The sequence below is a fragment of the Dermacentor silvarum genome, chromosome 3 (assembly GCF_013339745.2).
Source record: "Dermacentor silvarum isolate Dsil-2018 chromosome 3, BIME_Dsil_1.4, whole genome shotgun sequence".
Lineage (NCBI taxonomy): Eukaryota > Metazoa > Arthropoda > Arachnida > Ixodida > Ixodidae > Dermacentor > Dermacentor silvarum.
The window spans coordinates 224853129-224874666 of NC_051156.1; the positions used below are offsets into that span (position 1 = coordinate 224853129).

A 21538-nucleotide genomic window follows, 5' to 3' on the forward strand; every position below is an offset into this window, starting at 1 on the left:
ATATTTTATCGTTTGGTGCGAGCACCCTTGGTCGTGCCCGAAAGGAAGCAAGTCAGATTGTACATGAGTACATCATTGCTACAGGGAGGCTGATGTGCTAAACACCTTTTTCCTTATTACTAAAACTTGATTTGAATATTTTTATTGTCTAGCGGTTTCATCGAATCTTGGCACGATCACTTTATTTTATTGCGATAGCAATTATATGGACACTCCAGTCATATTTTCGCCGTCACTGTGATGTTCCGTACAAAGTCCAAGTGGGATAAGAATTAGCGGCCGGCGTGCCGTATGCTATGGATGCGTGGGAAAGCGCGTGCGTGAAGATGGCACCGTCTTCATACGCGCCCAATGTTCACGTGATCAAGCGCGCGCTAGGGCAGGAGAGCGAGCATTCTGCTGAGCGCATACGCGGGCCGGCCGCTGTATCTTGAAGGTAATCTGTGGTGTGTGCTGAGACTAAGGGCGAGCCAAGATGGCTGATGGCTTCATGTGCGCTGTGTTCCCTCGCGCCTAGTGTTGAAAGTCGCGTAACCTAAGTTTCGGAGACGCGGTAAATCGAGCGGTAGCACAAGGCGTTCGCTCCGCGCTGCCGACGCTCTTCATCTCTGTGACTGCGAGTGCTAGCTGAGATCGAGTGAAATCTGGGCTGTGATTTTGTAACGGTGCCTCTGCCGATGCAATTCCTTTTCGCACTTCGTCAGTAGTCACAGCGACACTCTACCCGAGTTATCAATTAATTGGATCAGCTGGCCGTGAATGGTAAATGATCAAAGTGTCGCGTAATCGAGCGGGAGGGATCGCTGCAATATTGCGGCCTCGTTCATATTTGTCTGTGCGCGTGTGACACGTACTATATGCTCGTTGACTGAATTAGTAAGCGAACGTTCATTATAATTTATACCCCTGTCACACGGGCACTCGAAAGTATTTTGAGCAAAAAGACTTCTCCCGAAAAAGAGTTTCGCCCGCAGACACACGATAAGGAGCGATCTCTTTTTCAGAAGCGGTCTTTTCTGGAAGAGGAGTTCGCCGATCTCCTTTACGTCCGAAAAGGAGTAGCCTCGAAACCAGTGGGCACCAGCAATTATCATATATTAAACAAAATAATCGAATGCGTAATTTTCTGTCGCCTAGGCTCATCATAAAAAAAAAATTTTGTCTCGCAGAAAGTGTAGTAAACCCAGTAATGCTCATTTTCTTCTGTAGTCTCGTAAGCAGGTCGAACGGGCTGGGGATGTCACGTGATGACGCTCTTTAAACTACTACAGTAAATCTTTATATTAACGTTTCTTATGTTAAATTTAATTGAAAAACGTGTAAACAATAAGTTTTCGCTTTATATTTCGAGATACATAAGTTTTTTTTTTTTTTTTTTTTTTGCCGATATCGTTTCGAACGCTAGCGCCACGCTTTCGTTAGCGTGTCCAGAAGGAAACACTAAAAGGAGATCGTCGGCGCCGTGTGTCTGCTGCGCAACACCTCTTCATTCAAAAGTCTTTCAACTTGGTAAAAAACCGCTTGCGTAAAAGAGTTTTTCCGTGCTCGTGTGACAGAGGTATTAAACAGCTGATAAAACTACTATCCTTAATTATTTAATTAATTAACTTTGCTATCGCTATCAATGATTTGCCTTTCGGGAGAAACTGCGACTTTTTAGTAGTAATACTATTTAAATATAAACAAGCTTATATGAAGGCACAGTATGGGTAGGCAGACGACGGACATCGATCGCTGGTAAACCTTGATGAGTCGTATCTCGAAACTGTTTCCATTGTGAACGCTTGGCCAATCCCCTCCTCGTGTGTACGACGTGTCACAAACTCGAGGCGGCAACAACAAGAACGAGTGCACTACAGTACAAATCCCTGACTAATGTATAAGGATCTCCGAGATCTTCAACGGGCATGCCAACCCGTTTATATTTTTACCCTGCCGCTGTAATGAAACAAACAAACAAACAAACAAACAAACAAACAAACAAACAAACAAACAAACAAACAAACAAACAAACAAACAAACAAACAAACAAACAAACAAACAAACAAACAAACAAACAAACAAACAAACAAAACAAGCAAGCAAGCCAGCTACTGCTTCCGTAAGAGTGCTCCACACACTGCATTGAAGTTGCAAGGAGAAGCCCAACCTCGCACACGCTGGAATTTCGAAAACTGCGTGCACACACGTCATGCCGACTATCTATAAACGTTGGACTAGGGTGCCTCGATGCCAGCGCCGCCGTCATCGACTTAGAACGCTTAGAAGAACTACAGTGTACTAGAGTACACTGTAGAAGAACCAAGCGCGCCGCGAGTTTCCTTTTTGTTTTCACACACACACACACACACACACACACACACACACACACACACACACACACACACACACACACACACACACACACACACACACACACACACACGCACGCACGCACGCACACACACACGCACACACACACACACACACGTGAAACAAACTTATATATATATATATATATATATATATATATATATATATATATATATATATATAACGATCTTTGTTTAAACAACTTTATTTAGGAGGAGTCGGTTTAAAACGCCAATCCAAAGAAAAAAGCCGAATCGACATCAACATAAAGCCGAAGCCTTACCAAAGTCAAAGCCGACTAACCCAGGGCCCGGGCAGAAAGTTGGTTCTTTATTCTATGCTCCAAACGCAAATATGGATGTAACAGGTTCGGTATAATTCTGTTGTTTCGTGTTATCGACGTCAAGTGATAGCAGAGTTTTGGGCGTTGTTATAAGTAAGCATGACAAGTCACATAAGCGACGTAAAGCCGCTTCCTCATCACGCTAGAAGAGATGTTTGTGGCTCGAGGCCTGCCTACCGCCAAGGTAGAAAAGCCACTGCCGTGAAAGTGTTCACAATCAACCAGGAGTCGTGCTATCTGCTGATAAGCAACGTCAACGCCGTTGGTGCCTGCGAGGACCTGAAGGATGCTTGCCTGGAGTATGGCGATATTGACGATTTTCATGCCGTCGATGGCTACGACACTGAAGAATTTACCGAGACATACCTGGTGAAATTCGCCCGTATACAGTCGGCAAGGATAGCCAAGAAGAAACTCGACGAGAGATCTTTCTTCGGCGCTGTATTGCACGTTTGCTATGCACCCGAGTTCGAGACGCTTGACGAGACGCGCCATAAAATAATCGACCGTTGTAAGTACGTCGCATTCAAGACTGGGAAGCATTTTAGGCCGGTTACATCACGCGGTCGTAAAAGACGCAGTGAAGCCAAGGGCAGCAGTTTTCTGCCCGAGAAGCGCAACCTAAGCGTTCCTGAAACTCCACCGATTTCTTATATTTGGGCCGGTCGGGAGTACTCGCTAACACCTCGGGCCGCGCAGCTGGACTGCAGTGGCCTGCCCTCTTCGTTGTCGCCTTCATGCGTGAATCCGCTGTACAACGATCAGCCACTGAACTTCGGTGACACCCCGCGCCAGAGTGCTGCCAGTAGCGAAGACCGGGTGTCTTTCACACGCGAAGATAAGTCGAGCAAGTCAAGTTCTGCTCAACTCGTCACAGACGCTTACGAGAGAACCATCTCATTGATTCGAGACAAGGTTAAAGGAGTGGCGGTTCCAAACACGGACGTACTCTTAAGGAAGCGAAAGCCTTGACTGTTCCCTACAGACGTGCGCTTTCTGATGGAATTTGCTTGGTGCCTGCAGTAGGGAAAAAAAAAAAAAAAAAAACTGGCGATGCGCTTCATGTCAGGCTGCCAAGCTGAAATCCAACCTTGTGAAGTCGCTTTCTGATATAAACCTTGTTTTCAAAATGTCACTTTTTGTTCAATCCGTTCGTTTATTTATTTTCGCACAAGTATTCAGTCGAGTGGCATAGTCAAGCTGAACTGCCCATTTTCAACTAATGAACATTATACAGTTTTAATTACAGCAAATGATATATTGATAGCTGTTTATGCACAGTGTTTATTGCATACAATTCCTTGTTAAATTTTGGTCTAGATAAGACAATGTTAGCATCTATGATAGCATACTTGCAGTCTGTTATCTCAACAACTGTATTACCTACTACAACTTTCCATCATGCAACACACCACACAGCATATCTGAGGCAAAAAATATGTAATGTTGGATACAGTGTTGCACTTAGAATCTGTTGCTTATATCGTTATCTAGTTATATAGTAAAAAAAAAAAAAAATTGTGCTTAGGCAAACGCATTCTTGGTGGTGTAATAGCATACAAGCCATTTTTGCAAAAGCTTGTGTAGAATGCACAGCTTTTGCATATTCAAGATTATTGGCACACATAAATTGTATTTGATAAGTAGAAAGAAAAAAATGAACACTGTAGTGTTACACATAAACATGCCAAGTTAAATTAGTGTAGTTTGTGATCGTCATCAATCTTGATGTATGAATTGTCACTGGTTTTTCTAGGAACACCAATGGAATGCAGTGTAGATACATCAGAACATCAGGTTTGTCAACTTCCTGGCATGCCTCCTAAGAAGATGCCTCGTACTGATCTCATCGAATTGGCTCGGCAAATTGAAACAGTAAGTTGTAACAAACAGTAAACAAATTGAAACTAATGGAAACATGCAGTTATGCATCGAGGATTTTGTTATGATAAAGATTAATGAGTGTGAAATAAAAACTGGGACAGCTGTAGAAACAAGTAAACATGACAAAGAAGTGTTTGTACTGTTTACTTAATTCTACCATAATCCTTGTTTTCATTTTGCACTCGATAATCTAAGAAGTACAATGTGAATAAATTATCCCAGCAATGAATAATTTTTTATCAACCCTAAAGTGGCAAAACAGACCAAACAATAGAGGCATACTACAATGATGTAGGCCAACTACAAAAATTGGGTTATATAAAGCTGTGCACTCTAATAATAACTGGCTGGAGGATTCTATTATGGACTGAAATCTGTGTCCGTTTACTTAAGTAAACACACACTTACCCTTGTCAAATTGTGTGTATCGCACATAATTTAACTAAGCCATTTAAATATACTGCTATATTTTACTTATTTACCCTAAAGGAAGTTGTGTAGGCATTGCATGGCTATGGCTATTGTATGGCTTTTTAGCAAATGGACTGACCTATGTGCTACATGCTTTCAAGCTTAGTATTTCGTTTTTCGCACAAGAAAAGTGTACAATCATTGCATTCTACCGGTGCTAACGTATGGGGCAGAAACTTGGAGGTTAACAAAGAAGCTCGAGAACAAGTTAAGAACCGCACAAAGAGCAATGGAACGAAAAATCTTAGGACTAACGTTGAGAGACAGGAAGAGCGCAGTGTGGATCAGGAGAACAAACGGGGATAGCCGATATTCTAGTTGACATTAAGCGGAAGAAATGGAGCTGGGCAGGCCATGTAATGCGTAGGATGGATAACCAGTGGACCATTATTTATTATTTATTTATTTATTTCAGTACTCTCAGGGCCAGAGGCATTACAGAGAGGAGGGGCATACAAAATCGGCGGCAGTTTCCTTAAATTTGTTGACGTCGGTGATGGCAGCGATGAAGGCAGGGAGATGGTTCCAGTCATTTCCAGTTCGAGGAATAAATGAATTTATGCAAAGTCTAGTTCGGCATTGTGGTATTCCTACCTTGAAGTTGTGGTCAGTGCGTGAAGATATATAAGATGGAGGGAGGAGTAACTTATCTTTGAGAATAGGGTTGGTATGATAAATTCTGTGAAAAAGACAAACAAAAATATTTACGGCGCAGAGAAAGAATGGGAAGACCAAGTGCAGATTTCGTTGCAGATACGCTGGCTGTTCGGGAATAATTTGAAACAATAAAGCGGGCGGCGCGATTTTGAACAGACTCTAAAGTGTTAATTAAGGTTATCTGATTAGGATCCCAAATGGAGCAAGCATATTCTAGTTTAGGTCTTATTAATGTCCTATACAGATGAAGCTTAACGGTGCTATTAGAAGCTGTGAAATGGCGCCGTAAGAATCCGAGCGTGCGGTTAGCCTGGTTGCATATGTAGTTCACGTGCATTTTCCAGGACAGATTGTGTGTTAAGTGAATACCAAGATATTTGTACGATGAGACAGGTGATAGGAGAGTGTTATTGAGAAGATAGCGAGGGGTGTATTCAAGAGGACGGCTGGAAATACGCAGATGTTTGCACTTAGTGGTGTTAAGCGTCATGAGCCATTCGCTGCACCATGAAGAAATTGCGTTCAAGTCTGATTGCAAACATGCTTCATCAGAGGGATTAGTAATTGAACGATAAAGCACACAGTCATCTGCGAAAAGATTTATATGGGAGATGACGTTTTTAGGAAGATCATTAATATAAATTAAAAACAGGAGAGGACCTAACACAGAACCTTGAGGTACTCCAGAGGTTACGGAAACAAGAGGTGAGTCATAATCATTAACTGAAACATATTGACTACGGTTGGAAAGAAAACATTTAATCCAGCCTAATACTTGATCGCTAATATTAAGAGCACCGAGTTTAATTAACAGTAGATTAGGGTTACAGAACGGATACCAAGCGCAGTCGAGGTCGGCAGAAAACCAGATGGGGTGATGAAGTTAGGAAATTTGCAGGCGCAAGTTGGAATACGCTAGCGCAAGACAGGGGTAATTGGAGATCGCAGGGAGAGGCCTTCGTCCTGCAGTGGACATAAAATATAGGCTGATGATGATGATGATTTCGTTTTTTATCCTTTGCTTTTCATTTAATAGCAGGGGAGATAGCAAACATTCCTTCCAACTCTCTTGAACATAATTAAATCTTCTAATCTGGTATAAATGTTCTACTTGGTAGTCTGCATAATGAAAGCAACTTTTGGTGAACTTAATGCTGCTTCATATTTGTGCAGAAGTAGTAGTTCCTGTCATCATGTGCTATTATTCATTTTCCTCTGAGTACACATAATGCAGGTCTTATGTTGCCTAAACTTGATCGCAAGTCACAAATTGGCGGAGACTGTACTGGTAAAGTATGGGCTTGCACATAATTTTGTACGTCGCTTTGTGCAATGACTTTGTGTTGTTTCATGTATGGTCCATTTATAGTATAAATAGCTGCATATATAATATTTTCTTATGCACATGGTATTGTTTTGAAATGAAGAAAGCTAAAAGAAATCATAAACATGCCTTGCAATTATCTTTGAAAAGTGTCAAGCTGTCTATCCTACAGTGTGCACCATTTCCCAAAATGCAGCAGCCAGCACATCACTAAAATTGCAATTACTGTATAGCTTGTGCATTAATTTTGCTTTCATGTGCTGCTTTTTATCACATTTAATGCATGAAAGCAACATATGATGTGTAATAACACACTGCATGGCTGCTAGATCTTGCAGTCATGCATTGTGGGAAAGCCAACTTGACGTTTTTCAAAGGTGTCTATTCATGGCAAATCATAGAGAAATGCAAAAGTAACCAAAGATTGTTCGTACAGATGATGTTGCAGGTGCCTTTCTGGTAAGGTGGGGGATGAAAAGCTGCACATTAACGTGATCTGCTTATCTCTGGCTTAGCCATAGTAGCTCTGTAGAGGCTGTGTAGGGTCGACCAACGAGGCACCTTTGTTTTGACAAACAGGCTGCCTATTGAAAGTGGTGCACACAGATAAATGTTATTCAACAATCCATCAAATGTTTAACGTGCTCTAGTAGTCAAGTGTAACTAATATGCATATGGTTGCTGACTGCAAACAGAGCGTGATGTAAAGCAGCAGTCAGTGTCACAGATATGTCCTAAAAGCAAAGCTAGCTTGCACCAGCAATTGGTTGGTGCGTGTTTCAATTAAAAATTGCAGAACATCCAATGTATCTTGATTCAGTGCCAAAAATGGACTGCACATCATGTCTTTGTTTATTCACCAGTGACATTTCTGTAATGCTTTGCAAGTTGTATCTGATATTTAAACTTGATCTTGCAAGGGGACGCTATTAGTAGTGCATATAAGCAGGTAAATATGTTAAATATCCAGACTATAGCACTTATAAAGGCATTAACGCAAAGCATAAAGAATTTGTCAGCACAGGCACTTTGAATTCATCGCTAGCTTCAGTACTTCGGGGGTTCCGCAGGGCTCGGCTTTAGAGCCTCTTCTTTTTTTTTTTTAATTACCTGAACGACCTGGCTTGGCAAATTTTCCATGCAGTGTCGCTTTTTTGCGGACGACTGTATTAATATAGTTTATTCAAGCATTCTATCTGTGGATGACCAATCAAGCTTAAACAACTCTTTAATAGCAATACACAACTGGTGTCTCCAGTCGCATATGACTTTAAACATTGCGAAATGTGCACACATGGTTATTACGCATATAAAATATCTGCTGATTTGCACCTACAAGATAAAGAATATAGATATTAAACAAGTCGAGGAGTTCCCATATCTCGCAATAACAACCGATTCTAATTTTAGCTATCACGCTCATGTTCGGTACGTTTCCTCGGCAGCAATAAAAAAAGTTATGGTCATCAAAGCACCATTAAAGAGCTGCACTAGTGCTACCAAATTAATGGCATATAAAGCAGTCATTAAGCCAATGCTCGAGTATGCAGATACTTTCTGGGACCCGCACACATAGGCTGGCATAGACATCATCGAAAGAGTACAAAGGAAGGCACTTAGATTTATCTACAATGCTTGTGACTGGCACATATCAGTCTCTGATTTGAGATTGTGATCTGGGCCCCAGACACTAGAAGCTCGCTGCAAAATGCACCCATCTACAAACAATGTATAACTTCGTTAACAACCACACTAAAATGAGATTTGACAACTACCTGCAATTTAATGAATCGTGACAGACCGGAAGTTAGCACAATAAAACAATATTATTGCCGCATACTAAAATAAGCGCACATCTTTCTTCTTGTCCAAAACAGTATGTGAATGGAACACGCTTCTGCAAAGCATGCTCAATTCAACCACTCCTGGTTCCTTATTATCTGCAGTGCAGGCGTACTTGTAATGTCATGCTTTTTTTTTTTTTTTTTGCTTCTGTTGCATATTATATTTCTTTTTTTACGCCCTTCCTATTAGCAGCAAATGTGATGGCGTCATTGTATTTCTTTGTAATGACTTGTATATCAGAAAATGTTTGCCTTACTAGTGCTTTTTTTTTTATTGTTCCCTTGAGGAAGAAGAGTTTGAAATGTGATGTTTGTACCACTTCTGCTGGGCTTCCAGAAGGAAGCCGGCAGTATTGTTAAAGAAATAAGTAAAATAAGAAAACTGTAGACTTAATGTGCTTTGAAGGGCTCTGGCTTAAACAGATGACATGACAATTTACACTCTCTGAAAGCTTGTGTATAGTTGCATGATTATAATCCCCATTTCTGTTTGTTTGGCAGGCAGATGACTTCATCAAGGCCAATGTCTCCAACAAGCTCACTGTGATAGCTGAGCAAGTACAGTTTCTCCAAAAGCAGGCACAGCACATTCTTGAGGAGGCTCAGCTCAATACAAGGCTTCACCATGCTGCGTGCAACTTTAAGAAAGTGCCCGGGTCAATATACTACCTCTACAAGAGACCAAATGGTCAAGAGTACTTCAGCATGATCAAGCCAGAGGTGAGACCTTTGCGAAGAGTGTAAAGTGTCCTGACCCACAAACATCTCAAGGAAAATTGCACAAGTGCCACCAGGAGACATATCTAAAATCTTAATTTTTCATTTTGCATCTTAACTATTTAAACCTGCAAGAAAGTAGCTACTGTAGTTTCATGCATCTATTTGACGCTTTTAAGGCAACTAATGATTCAATTTTAGAGGCGTCACATATGCTTCCTAGCTCTGTTCTCTGCATCCTGCTGGTGACGAGATGCAGAAATGTCAGAACTGAACTGGTGCCTCTCATAGCCTCTGTGTTATTCAGATGTTATACTGCATCAGCCATTCTATCAAACCTGGTCAAAGCAATATAAGTAGAGTAATAGCAGATCACACTAATGTTCATCACCATTAATTATTTGTGCGAGTGTGTGATTTCATGGGATGGAATAAAAAACATGTTCGCTGCCTAGGTCCTTTGGTCTCTGTTATAACTTATTAGCACATTTAGGAAATGAGCTACAACTGGTGCGGCTATGTTTAGCCAGCATGTCACTCGTGCAAAATGTTAAACTCACCAAGGCTTGTGTCAATTGGTTTGTAAGCAGAAAATCAAAGTTAAGTGCACTGCATAGTTACTGCAGAGAAATGAAAAACAGTGAAACGGCCGATACATGCAGAGCACATACTTGCAGATATAATGAAGCACAACTTTCACTTCTCTGAGCAGAAATATACCTCCAGTGATAATGGTAATGGTTCCAGTGGTAACGGTATTTCTTTTGTAAACGATTCCTCGGCAAGTTAGGCACATACAATATTGCATAATGAACTTGCTTAAATTAGGCAGACATTAAAATATTTTAGGCAGTAGAGTTCACATAGAATTAATCAAAAGTTTCAGTTGTACAGAATTACAGTATGAAACAAAACTGTCCTTTAATTCATATTGAAAGAAGGTAAGGCTTGCAGACACAGACAGAAGAGAAGAGAGCTAGACAACACAAACGCCGACTATATTGTGTTTTCTGGTTCTCTGCTCTTGTGTCCGTGTCTGCACACCTTACCTTCTTTCACTATGAATACATACCAACTAGCTCAACTTTCCGTGGTTCTGTCCTTTAATATTGATACGGAACAGTCGCCACAGTGTGGCTGCTCATCTGACCCTGCGACACCTCTGACACGACCCTGCTACGCCCGCTCACCTTCTCCCTCCCGCTGTCAATCTCGTTCGCCCCCGTCACGCCGTGCTCAGTCTCCGACCTATTCGCGGCACCCCCGACCGGAAAACTAGACAGTGCAGCTTCTGGAGGTGGAGCTGTATTGATGACATTGGCACGAAATCATCGCTTGACCTTACCCACGAACCAGAATCTTTTGGACGTTCTTGTTGACAATGTTCCTGTGTGTACGTTGATTGACTCCGGGGTGCATGTGTCCATTATGAGTGCTGCTCTTCGCTGTCTGCTCAAGAAAGTTCTGACACCTGCCCCGAACAGAGCTGTAAGAGTTGCTGACGGAGGGACTGTCGCTATTGTTGGCATGTGCTCTGCCCGACTCACCATTGCTGAGAGACACATCGTCGTTCTCTTCACTGTCATCGAGCATTGCCCTCAAGAACTCATTGTCGGTCTGGATTTTCTCACCAGTCATTCTGCCCTCACTTACTGTTTGGCCGGCTTACTTCATCTTCACTTGCTTCTTCTTGCCGACCCTGTGGACCCGCCTCCAAGCCATTTGAGCTGCATGGATTTTATTCACCTACCACCTAAATTTGTGACACACGTCAACTTGTTTCCCACACGACAGCAATTACATGGTCGCACCAGTTTCGACCGTTATGCTTACACATGGTGTTACTGTTCCACACACTGTGCAACCACACCTGCCTTGCCCTTGTCAATTTCGCGCTAACCGTGCAAGTCCTGCAACAGTGTATCTCATTGGCTGTAATTAGCGCTCTGCAGGATGGTCAGGTTGAGCCCTTCACATTTGAAGATTGTTGCAGCTCTATCCATACTGTGCCGTCATCCCACGGCAGTGGCGTCGACATTGAGAAGATGGTTTCCTCTGACCTTGCACCTGCTAAAGCTGAAGCCCTCTGCCGCGTTCTTGCAGGCTATTGCGTCGTTTTAGACTCTGACAATCAACCCTTAGGCCAAACATCCATTGTGACCCATCGCATAAATGCTGGCGATGCGAACCCTATTCACCGATGTCCATATCATGTTTCTGCGTCGGAACGAGCAGTTATCCAACAGGAAGTAAAACCGATGCTTGAAAAGGACATTATCGAGCTTTCCTGTAGTCCCTGGGCTTCTCCCGTCGTACTTGTCAAAAAGAAGAATGGAACGTGGCGCTTTTGTGTAGATTATTGCTGCCTGAACAAAATCACAAAAAAGGACATTTACCCTTTGCCACGTATTGATGATGCTCTAGGCTGCCTGTTTGGTGCCAACTATTTTTGTTCTATCGACTTACGGTTCGGCTACTATCAGATAGCCGTCAACGACATGGACCGAGAGAAGACTGCATTTGTTGCCCATGACAGTCTTTATCAGTTCAAGGTGATGCCTTTTGGTCTCTGTAATGCGCCGGCCACCTTCGAACGAATGATGGACTCTTTGCTTCAGGGGTTCAAGTGGTCCACCTGTTTGTGCTATCTGGACGACGTCATCGTTTTCTCGCCCACATTCGACACACATCTCGATTGTCTTTCAGCGATTCTTGACGTGTTCCGCCGTGCCGGTCTCCAGTTCAACTCTTCAAAATGTCACTTCGCTCGCTGCCAAACACCATCCTCGAAAACGTCATCGATGCCAGAAGCATGTGACCTGATCCGGACAAAATTCGCACCGATATGAACTTTCCTGTCCCGAAGTCTGTAAAGGACTTTCGTAGTTTCGTAGAGCTGTACACTTATTTCTGGCACTTTGTAAAGGATATTGCGACCATTGCACGTCCCCTTACCCACCTCTTGAAGAAAGACATGCCGTTATCTTGGTGTCCTGTTCATGCCACATCTTTTCCTCATCTCACTGCTCTCCTTACCATGCCTCCAATCCTTATTTGACCCGTCTGCCTCAATGGAAGTTCAAACTGATGCCAATGGTCACGGCATAGGAGCAGCGTTAGTACAACACCACCGTGGACATGATCGCATTATAGCCTATGCCAGCCAACCTCTATCACACGCCGAGCGCAATTATTCAATCACACAGCGCGAGTGCCTCGCTCTTGTGTGTGCAGTTGCGAAGTTTCGTTCATACTTGTACAGACGCCCATTCTATGTCATCTCTGATCACCATGCTTTCTGCTGGCTATCCTTGCTCAAGGATCCCACGGGACAACTCACTCGCTAGGCTCTACACCTGCAAGAATATACCTTCTCCGTGGTATATAAGACAGGACGCTTGCACCAGGATGCAGATTGTTTGTCCCGCTACCTCGTGGAAGAACCGGCAGATGCGAATGCCATTGCTTCCGTTTTCTCTGTGTCCCAGTTGCTTCAAATCAGCAACGAGCAACGCTGCGATCCTTCGTTACGAGCACTCATCGACCGGCTGGAGTCAATGCCTGGTGACGCCTCTCTCTGGATGTTTATCCTCAAGGAGGGGACATTATACCACTGTAATTTTGATCCCCACGGCCTTGACGTTCTGCTTGTCATCCCATCACACCTGCGTTCGACTGTCCTCCGCCAACTTTACAACGCTTCTTTGGCTGGGCACTTGGGCGTCTCGCGCACATACAACCATGTACGCCGTCGCTTCTTTTGGCCGGGCCTCGCCCGCTCCGTGCGGCGTTACATAGCCACTTGTGAGCCCTGTCAGCGCCAGAAGAAGCTCTCCGCGCCTCCAGCTGGATGTCTCCAGCTAATAAACGTCCCGTCTAAACCCTTTTTCCGTGTTCGTCTAGACCTTCTTGGGCCGTTTCCTCTCTCGGGCTCTGGAAATAAATGGGTCGCCATCGCTACAGATTACACTACGCGGTACGCAATCACAAAAGCCCTCCCGCCAAGTTGCGCTACTGATGTCGCCGACTTTCTACTCTACGACATCATTTTAGTGCACGGTGCTCCACGCCAATTACTGACCGTGGCCGTAGCTTTCTCTTGGCAGTCGTCGAAGACATGCTCCGCTCCTACTCAATAAAGCACAAATACAGTACGTCGTACCACTCGCATACCGACAGCCTCACAGAATGCGTCAACTGGACCATCACCAACATACTTTCGAAGTACGTACGTTGTGGCTGACCACCTCGACTGAGATCTTTAAATAACCATATGTGACATTCGAGTATATTTCATCGCGTCATACCACCGCCAGCCATTCTCCTCTCTATCTCCTATATGGCCAAGAATCTGCGTTGCCCTTGGACAGCTTGCTGCCCTTGCCCGCATGTTCAGCCAGTGAATACGCCCGCGATGCGATCGCACGCGCCGACCATTCGCGGCAGCTTGCCCGTACCCGTCTCGAGGTTTCACAGCAGCATCGGAGACGCCTCTTACAATTGCTACGATCACGACGTGCACTTTTTTTCCAGCTTCTCTGGTGCTTGTCTGGTCACCCATCCGCCGTGTGGGACTTTCCGAAAAGCTGCTATCGCGTTACACTAGTCCATACCGTGCGGTGCGACAAGTTACCGATGTCACATGTGAAATCATCCCCTCCGACCCCTCACCGCCGTCGTCAGCTGCAAGCGACATCGCTCACGTAGCGAGACTTAAGCCATATCACACACCTTTCACCGTGGATGTGTAGCTTAAGCACCGGGACGGTGCTTCTTCTGCTGGGGGTGATGATACGGAATAGCCGTCACAGTGTGGCTACACTGAAGAGAAGGAAGAAAAGAGACAAGGAAGGAGAAGTGTTCCCGCTTGAGCTAGCGTCGCAATCTTGGCCTCCGTTAGCTTCTGTGTAAATAAATTGTAAATAGCCTTGAGCATCAGCTACACGTAACAAAATTATATAAAGGGAACTTTACTATAAAGGCACTGCTCAACTAGTTTGTTGTCATTGTCATGTGAATCGATGCACACAGAGGTATGTTTATGAATTTTATACAAAAGTATGTGCACACAATCGCTGGGAAATATGGCGAGTTGTCTTGTTTGGTTGCTTTTGCACAACAAATGAGGGCAAAAATTTCCTGCCGAGCCTTGTTACGATTCTTCATTGCTCCGAATGTGCCAAGTGAAACACTTTCGCTACAATATCTTTGTTATTCTGGGAAAGAGTAAAACTTAAATGATCCAAGGACTCTTTGTATAGAGCAGTCTGCATTCAAAACAACATACCAGCTGACCAATTAAGATTTGTTTTAATCATCCATTATTGCAGATTGTCCCCACTCGAATCGCAACAAATCAACTTTGTTTATTCTGTCTGTTTATGCCAGGAGTGGGGTCCCCGGTGTCCACACGATTTCCTGGGGGGATACAGATTGGAATCCGACCTCACTTGGACACCTACAGAAGCCATAGAGAAGAAAAACCGGCAGCTGGAGGCCATCAGCCGCATCACCCAATTTTCATGCTGGAAGCAAGAGCCCATGGCTATTGCAGATGCATTTGTGCAAAAGTAGCACAAGTCACTGCACCCTGGAAGCAGCTGCTGTCCAGGCAATGATTCTGTGCATCATTTGTAGTCAAGACTTGTGTGAAACTTTCATTTCACAAGAAAAAATTGTTTTTCATTGGAGCAACAGTGCATGTGAAAGTAAGCTTGAGACTTTGTAAGACAGAATGGCTTTGGAATTGCTGGCTGTGGTCATTCTTTACAACTGAGGTGCAACATAGGCCCCTGAATGACAAATCAGCAATACCACATTATACTTTGAGCTGCTATCGTTTGACGATCATAGTTCAACAAGGAAATGTTGCAGATGGCTTTAAGGCAGCAGAATTTTAGACCACATGAGCTGCTAAGAAAACTTCATAGGTAGAGAATGCATTGTTAGAACTAGTAAATGCAGTTTGCATTTGTTTGTGACCCATTGCAATGCATCTCTCATTTTCAGCCTTTGTGCCAGGCCATAAGGAAATTGTTTCTTCCTGCCATCCGATATGAAAGCTTTCACTCCTAATATGGCAGTAGTAAATAATCACGTACCAACTGCTCCAAAATGTTACCTTGAAAATGGACTGCAACACGCCCTCATTTTTACCTGCTGTGATGCTACAATACTGTAGCAGCCTTTCTCATAATTATGCTCCTGATTGCACTAGTCAATAATGCAAAATTTGTAATTGCTTATGAGCTCGAAGTTCACTACATCATAGCTTACAACCACTTTTCCTGGAGTGTGTCAAGGCTGTCTTCTGTGCATTAAATAATGCATTCGATGGACCTCATTGCCTGAACAAGGCTGCCTCGATAAGAAAAGTGGGTGCTTGAGCTTGTTGATAGTGTCGGGAAAAAAAAAAGGGAGGGGGAAAGGACAAACTGGAGCTGACGATAGAGAGTCGTTGCAGCTGTGGTGTTTATCTACGTCTGTTTTTTGCAATCTTAGTTATAGCATTGCCTAGATACCTTGTCACTGTTGTGAGCTTAGTATGAAACAAACAGTACACATTTTTTTCTTATTTCAGTTCAGAAATACAATTTATTTTTGACAGTCTTCACATTGTGCCCTTTCTTCACACAGCACATGCTTTCAGAAAGAAAAAAAAGGGAGGGATCAAAAGCTGCACAAATTCAGCCATTCCAACAAGCTGTCAAGAAAATTGAAGAACAAAATCAAGATCTTTCAGAAGATATTGTGACACTTCTCCTTATATAAAATGAACACAAATAAAAAATGAGTTGTATGGCAGTAAAACAGGCTGCAAATGTTTCAACTTGACAACTTAAAATGTTTAAAGAGCATTTTTTATTTTTTTTGCCAAGTTCACGGCAGAATAAGTATGTATCTGTTCACATACTTTCGATGACTAAATACAGGGGGAAAAAAAAAAGAGGGAAACATAGGCAAAAGGTAGCCTGAAAAGTGAAAATTATGCTCCGGAATGATATAAAATAAGATGTGGCATCTCAATGCTAGACAACTGCACAGCTGCGATCACTGAGTCAAGTCGTATGTTATGTTAATATGATTGTTTAATGAGGAGATTACACAACTTCGTTTTCAAGAACTTTCTGAGGGCCTAGCTTGTATATACTGTGCATGGTTCAGTGATGCAAAATGCATGAAAAGTAACAAATCACTTGTCTTGAGCTTTTTTTTTTTTTTTTTTTTTTCAGTAGGTGCACTATTCACAACTTATAATACTAACTAGTACCATCTGTACAGCAGCAGAAATTTAACGGCGAATAACTCAATGTACACAATTATAACAAGAAATATGGGTGTATGGCTATGTTCTTAACTGCATGTCCATGATGTAAACAGATGCAATTACATTGTACCAAAGCCCAAAATTCCTGTCTTTAAATTTAATGAGGAAATTTCTGTCAATATCATTAACGCCACTAAAACTTCTGAAAGGCTGCATTTTCCTTACAGTGAATTTCCACATGTGATTGGCCCTCTAGTGGTCATGGTATCTACATACACTGCAAGTATTAGGTATGTTTCGTTAAAAGAATGTGCCGCTCCAGAAGAATGGACTTATTGCAGTCTGATTGTCCTAGATTCTTTATCTCGTGCACATGATTCAACACAGTTTATGCGGACACTGTGGTACACTAACTATATTATTAGTATTACAATAAAGTATTCCGAGGACAGCTGGAAGGTTTTCAGGAAAGAGGTATTAAAGTGTCCAAAATACTGATACCAAGAAAAGTTGCACTCAACATGGGTGCAAGATGCAGCAAAAATGGCTGAAAACCCTAGGAGCTTCCTCAGTATGACAGTAATGGCATTGAGTGTTATCCTGTGCAGAAGTACATAAAGTGCGCTATCTAGCAACTGAGATCAGTGCTACTGGAGTGGCAGGCTGCCATTTTCCTTTGGTCTTAAGCCTATGTGGCACTACACAACCTGCCCTGGCCAGCTTCCAGATTGCCAATGGTACATTTGACTGGTTCCTACCGCACTCCGATGAGATTTGCAGCAATGCAGAGGCCTGTTGACATTGTATCCAGAGAAAGACGTCCATGCCGAACATTCAGCTGCTCCCAGAGCAGTTAGAGGAGCCACATGATGAGAATTCTGTCAGATCTCGGTCGTTAAAACATGCGAGCGCCTCGCGAGTGCTCCGAGGTGGAGCGCGGCGCTCTGAATGAACCTTGCGAATGTGTTCCGAGCACTTTATTTCAACCAGTCAAATGTAAACTGCATAGCGGGAGCACTTGAAAGCGACCAGTCAAATGTACCACAAGCTTGTTGGGAGTAATCCACTAGCACTAAGGTATGTGTTTACACTGCAACAATAATTTCCATCTTCAAGCGCACTTCCGTTTTGTGTCATGCAATGCAGGCTGCAGTTGTGTCGTCTGTACTGTATACATGTAATTGTTGCCAGCAGGGAAGCACCAGTCATGGGTCACAAAGGAAGTGCACTCAATAAATGCGACCATCACTGTTGCACGACACATTCAAAAGGCAACACTCTTTATAAAGTGTACATGCTCATTGTAAAAACATGCCACCACTGACCAAGGCGCCTTTTTTTTTGTTTTCCCACCTGTACGTCTTGTTGAGGTTTAAAGAAACTACTTGATGCTGTCGTAAAGTACTATAACTTTTATAGAGTGTAATACAACTTTCCTCTTGATGGATCAGTGCATTTTGCTTTGCGCCTTAGGACAGCAGTACTCCTGCCACTCTGTCCAAGAGCGCCAATTCTCTACATGCTGGGACTATATAACAGTTGCTAAAGGCATGTATATATCTATATATATATATATGTATATATCTGTAGTTCTGTTTCTTCTTTTGTAACTGTGGGACTAGCAGCAAACTGTACTTAACAAGCTCACTTTAATAACATGGATGCTAAACGAGTATGCACCTGCTTGAGTTACCCCTGGATTGATGAGTGGCATCTTTATCTTGCCACGCCTCAAGAAGTGCTCGTCAAAAAAGCCATCAAAAGACACTGAAGGAGCATTGTGCAACCAGCTCTGTTCAGACCTTCTGAACTGCTTACTCCCTCTCCAGACACAACAGTAACAAACTGCCTCTGAGTTTTGTCAAACATGCCATGATATTGCCTCTATTTGGATATGATGGATTGAGAAGATATGCATATAATACTACTGATGAAATTAAGGAGTTGTGCAGCTATCATGAAGACTTTCATTGCAGTGCTTGTACTGAGATTGAAAAAATGCTTGAGTTTGTTATTGTCTTGCATTATGTCAGTGACCCCAGTGTTACTTGCTTTTTGCTTGCTAGAACTTAGGATTAAAAAGAAAAAGAGAGAAAAAAGTCCAATACGAAAGACAAAAAATTTGAAGATAGCTAAACTTCTATCACAGCATAGCTTTTGTTCTTTATCAAAAAGCACACCTGTTTTAAAATAATGATAATAATGATAAAACAACAACAAAAGGCACTGAGGGGATTTTTCAAACTCCTTGCACTATGACATGTCTACAATCTGGATGCAGAATCTTAAATTAAATATAGTAGCAGAGGTTGCAGGCAAAGAAATGAGGCAATAAGAGTTACCTGCGTGGTTCAATTTCTTAGCCACTGTCAAAAGCTGCACAATGGCAGCAGTTTCCCTGCCTCTGTGGCGACTACCTAAGGTTTCGGTTTGGCTCAAGTGCAAAGATAACTTGAGCATGTCAATTGACAAGCCTGACAGTACCAATTTTACAAAAGCGCGCTCGCACAATACAGAAGTCGGCATTCCCAAACAAGATGACACGATCATCAGTGCCTGCTTTTGGACAGCAGACCTGGCAGGAATCGCAGGACGGGCCCCTTCTTTTCAAGTCAACTATTCTGCTGCGGGGAGCTTGTTGAGCAACTACTGCGTCTTGCATGCGTCCTTTGCTTTCTTCCCCTTCTTGCCCTTCTCGAATGAGCTTGACCTCCGCTGGCCCTGGATTGGCATGTACGGAGGCACAGCACCTTCGCCATCGTCCAGGTCAACGTAGCAGGCGTTAGCCAATGCCGGGCTGGACGTTGATCCACCTTCAAATTGAAATGTACACCTTTTCTTGTCACTCGTATCAAATCAGTTGGCAACATGCATTGCTCTCTGTCACAAGTGAAAGCTACCACAGGCACAACATATATAAACTGTTTGAGCAACACATCTTACCCTGTTTTTTATCCTGGCCACGGCAGCCACATTTCAATGGGGGCGAAATGCGAAAACACCTGTGTACTTAGATTTAGGTGCACGTTACAGAAACCCAGGTGGTCCAAATTATTCTGGAGTCCCCCACTAAGGCATGCCTCATAATCATATTGTGGTTTTGGCACGTAAAACCTCATAATGTAATTTAAAATTTTTTTTACCCTGTTTTTCTATTTTTTTTCTTTTTTCAAACTCACCACTGTCTTCATCATAATTGCAGTCAACTGGAGTTCAATGCAGAACAATGGTCCCTACCTGAGATTTCAAATTCGTCTTGCAGGTTTAACTCATCTTATGCCTGCAAATTTACCAATCTCAACACTCCATCTTCTCTTGCGAGTTTTTCTTAGCACTCATTCTGTTACTTTAGTAAGAGGCCACTGGTTATCTGTTATACCAACCACATGGCCGGCCCAATTCACTTCCTCCTCAATTAGAATATCATCTAGTATTTGCATTAATTCTCTGAACCATTACATTGTTATCTCTTGACATTAAACGAGTACTGAGATGAAATTTCCGATTTGTGATTTTTTGCATTATATGATCGTCCAAATACTCCAAGCCTAAGAAAAAATACTGGCAAGTGCTAGTGTGTCCTAAATAATTCACTAGCCAGTATTTTTTTTAAACAGAAACTGGTTCGTAGACAAGTATTGAAGTGCCAGAGTGTTCTAAATAATTCACTATAATACTTGTCTATGAACCAGTTTCGGTTTCAGAACACAGGAGATGAATGTCTCATGATGTCGCATGCTGCCTGGCTCCATTCCTGTGATCGCTGCCACACGCAAGTGTCACTAGAATAAACACCCACAGCACTCATGCCTATTTTCTGAGCATTACCATCAAGCCTCATTGCTGCACGATGCCAGCAATAAGATCTTATAAATGTTTCCTTGCCTTCACATTTGCTGAATGTTTACATGTTAGAAGCACATGTTAAGAGTTTCCACAGCTAGAAAATATGTGTGAATACTTCTTTTAAGAGGAAGCTGTAGCTCGGGCCCAACTCCCCTCCCCCCCCCGAATGCTGCCTATTTAAATACTACATGTAAAACGCAGAAACACTTTTCCGAGATCACCACTGGACTGATTTTAATTAAATTTATTGCATTTATGAGACAACGTTAAATTCTAGGGACTGTTGGAAGCGCAATTTCGATTTAGGGCCTGATATTTTTTTAATGGAATTTTCAAAAATTGGTAAGTTTGAAATAAAATAGAAGCACGAAGATTACGAATTCATAGCTGTGCACCTAGAACAGATATCACAGTTCTGTAAACGGCATCCATTAGAACATCCAAAGCGGAGAAATTTGACATGTCAGTTTATATCTTACGTCAATTTGTTACATTGTTTACAAGGGTTTTGCAAAAGTTCCACTCACAAATTAGTGCTATATTTGAGAGCGATGTATAATATATCAATTTTGTCCACTTTAGATGTACTATTAGGTGCAATTTATAGAATTGTGATATCATTTTTCATGGATGAGTTAGAGTTGTAAGCTTGATAGCTTCAGCTGCTGTTCACTTGGGAACAACTGCTTGGGAGATTCTGCCATATGTGCCCCAAGCCCAGTTTACTTCAACAGACCTCATGACCTGGGACTTCTCTGACTACACTTTGACAAATACACTTGCACAATGTTTCAAGAGAGTGATTACCAATCATAAGCTCAGCCTTTTGAAGC

General features: G+C 42.6%; 3 protein-coding genes across 7 annotated transcripts in view; 2 read left to right on the top strand and 1 right to left on the bottom strand.

The window, feature by feature from the left end:
- The first annotated feature begins 2633 nt into the window (after positions 1–2633).
- Positions 2634–16821, top strand: LOC119446796 (uncharacterized protein C1orf50 homolog). Of its 4 annotated transcripts, XR_007466172.1 has the most exons (6): positions 2634–2719; positions 4452–4570; positions 9377–9595; positions 14981–15203; positions 15602–15644; positions 16228–16364. XR_007466172.1 is itself a non-coding variant. In XM_049664387.1 (5 exons), exons 1-4 carry the CDS (start codon positions 2707–2709, stop codon positions 15164–15166), a joined length of 537 nt encoding a protein of 178 aa, XP_049520344.1. In that variant the 5' UTR covers positions 2634–2706; the 3' UTR covers positions 15167–15203; positions 15602–16821. The 4 variants fall into 4 exon arrangements, 3 of the variants coding, with proteins under 3 accessions (XP_049520344.1, XP_049520345.1, XP_037567279.1); XM_049664387.1 differs by having other exon boundaries at positions 15602–16821; XM_049664388.1 differs by lacking the exon at positions 14981–15203 and having other exon boundaries at positions 16228–16821.
- LOC119446795 (RNA-binding protein 48-like) lies at positions 2653–3845 on the top strand. The gene has a single exon (XM_037711350.2). It carries the CDS (start codon positions 2795–2797, stop codon positions 3665–3667), a length of 873 nt encoding a protein of 290 aa, XP_037567278.1. The 5' UTR covers positions 2653–2794; the 3' UTR covers positions 3668–3845.
- A 140-nt stretch (positions 16822–16961) lies between the features above and the next one.
- LOC119446793 (coiled-coil domain-containing protein 50) overlaps positions 16962–21538 on the bottom strand; it is a 70572-nt gene continuing 65995 nt past the window's right edge. For both annotated transcript variants that reach the window (XM_049664385.1, XM_049664386.1), the window contains one exon: positions 16962–19672. In XM_049664385.1, coding sequence (XP_049520342.1) covers positions 19506–19672 — 167 coding nt within the window. In that variant the 3' untranslated portion in view covers positions 16962–19505. The remainder of the gene's footprint in view (positions 19673–21538) is intronic.

What these genes read in the sequence shown, in the direction of transcription:
- LOC119446795 (XM_037711350.2), top strand. Translation starts at nt 2,795, where the DNA reads ATGACAAGTCACATAAGCGACGTAAAGCCGCTTCCTCATCACGCTAGA.
- LOC119446796 (XM_037711351.2), top strand. An exon ending in TGGCTCGGCAAATTGAAACA is followed by an intron (nt 4,571 to 9,376) that starts GTAAGTTGTAAC and finishes TTTGTTTGGCAG; the next exon opens with GCAGATGACTTCATCAAGGC. An exon ending in TCAGCATGATCAAGCCAGAG is followed by an intron (nt 9,596 to 14,980) that starts GTGAGACCTTTG and finishes TGTTTATGCCAG; the next exon opens with GAGTGGGGTCCCCGGTGTCC.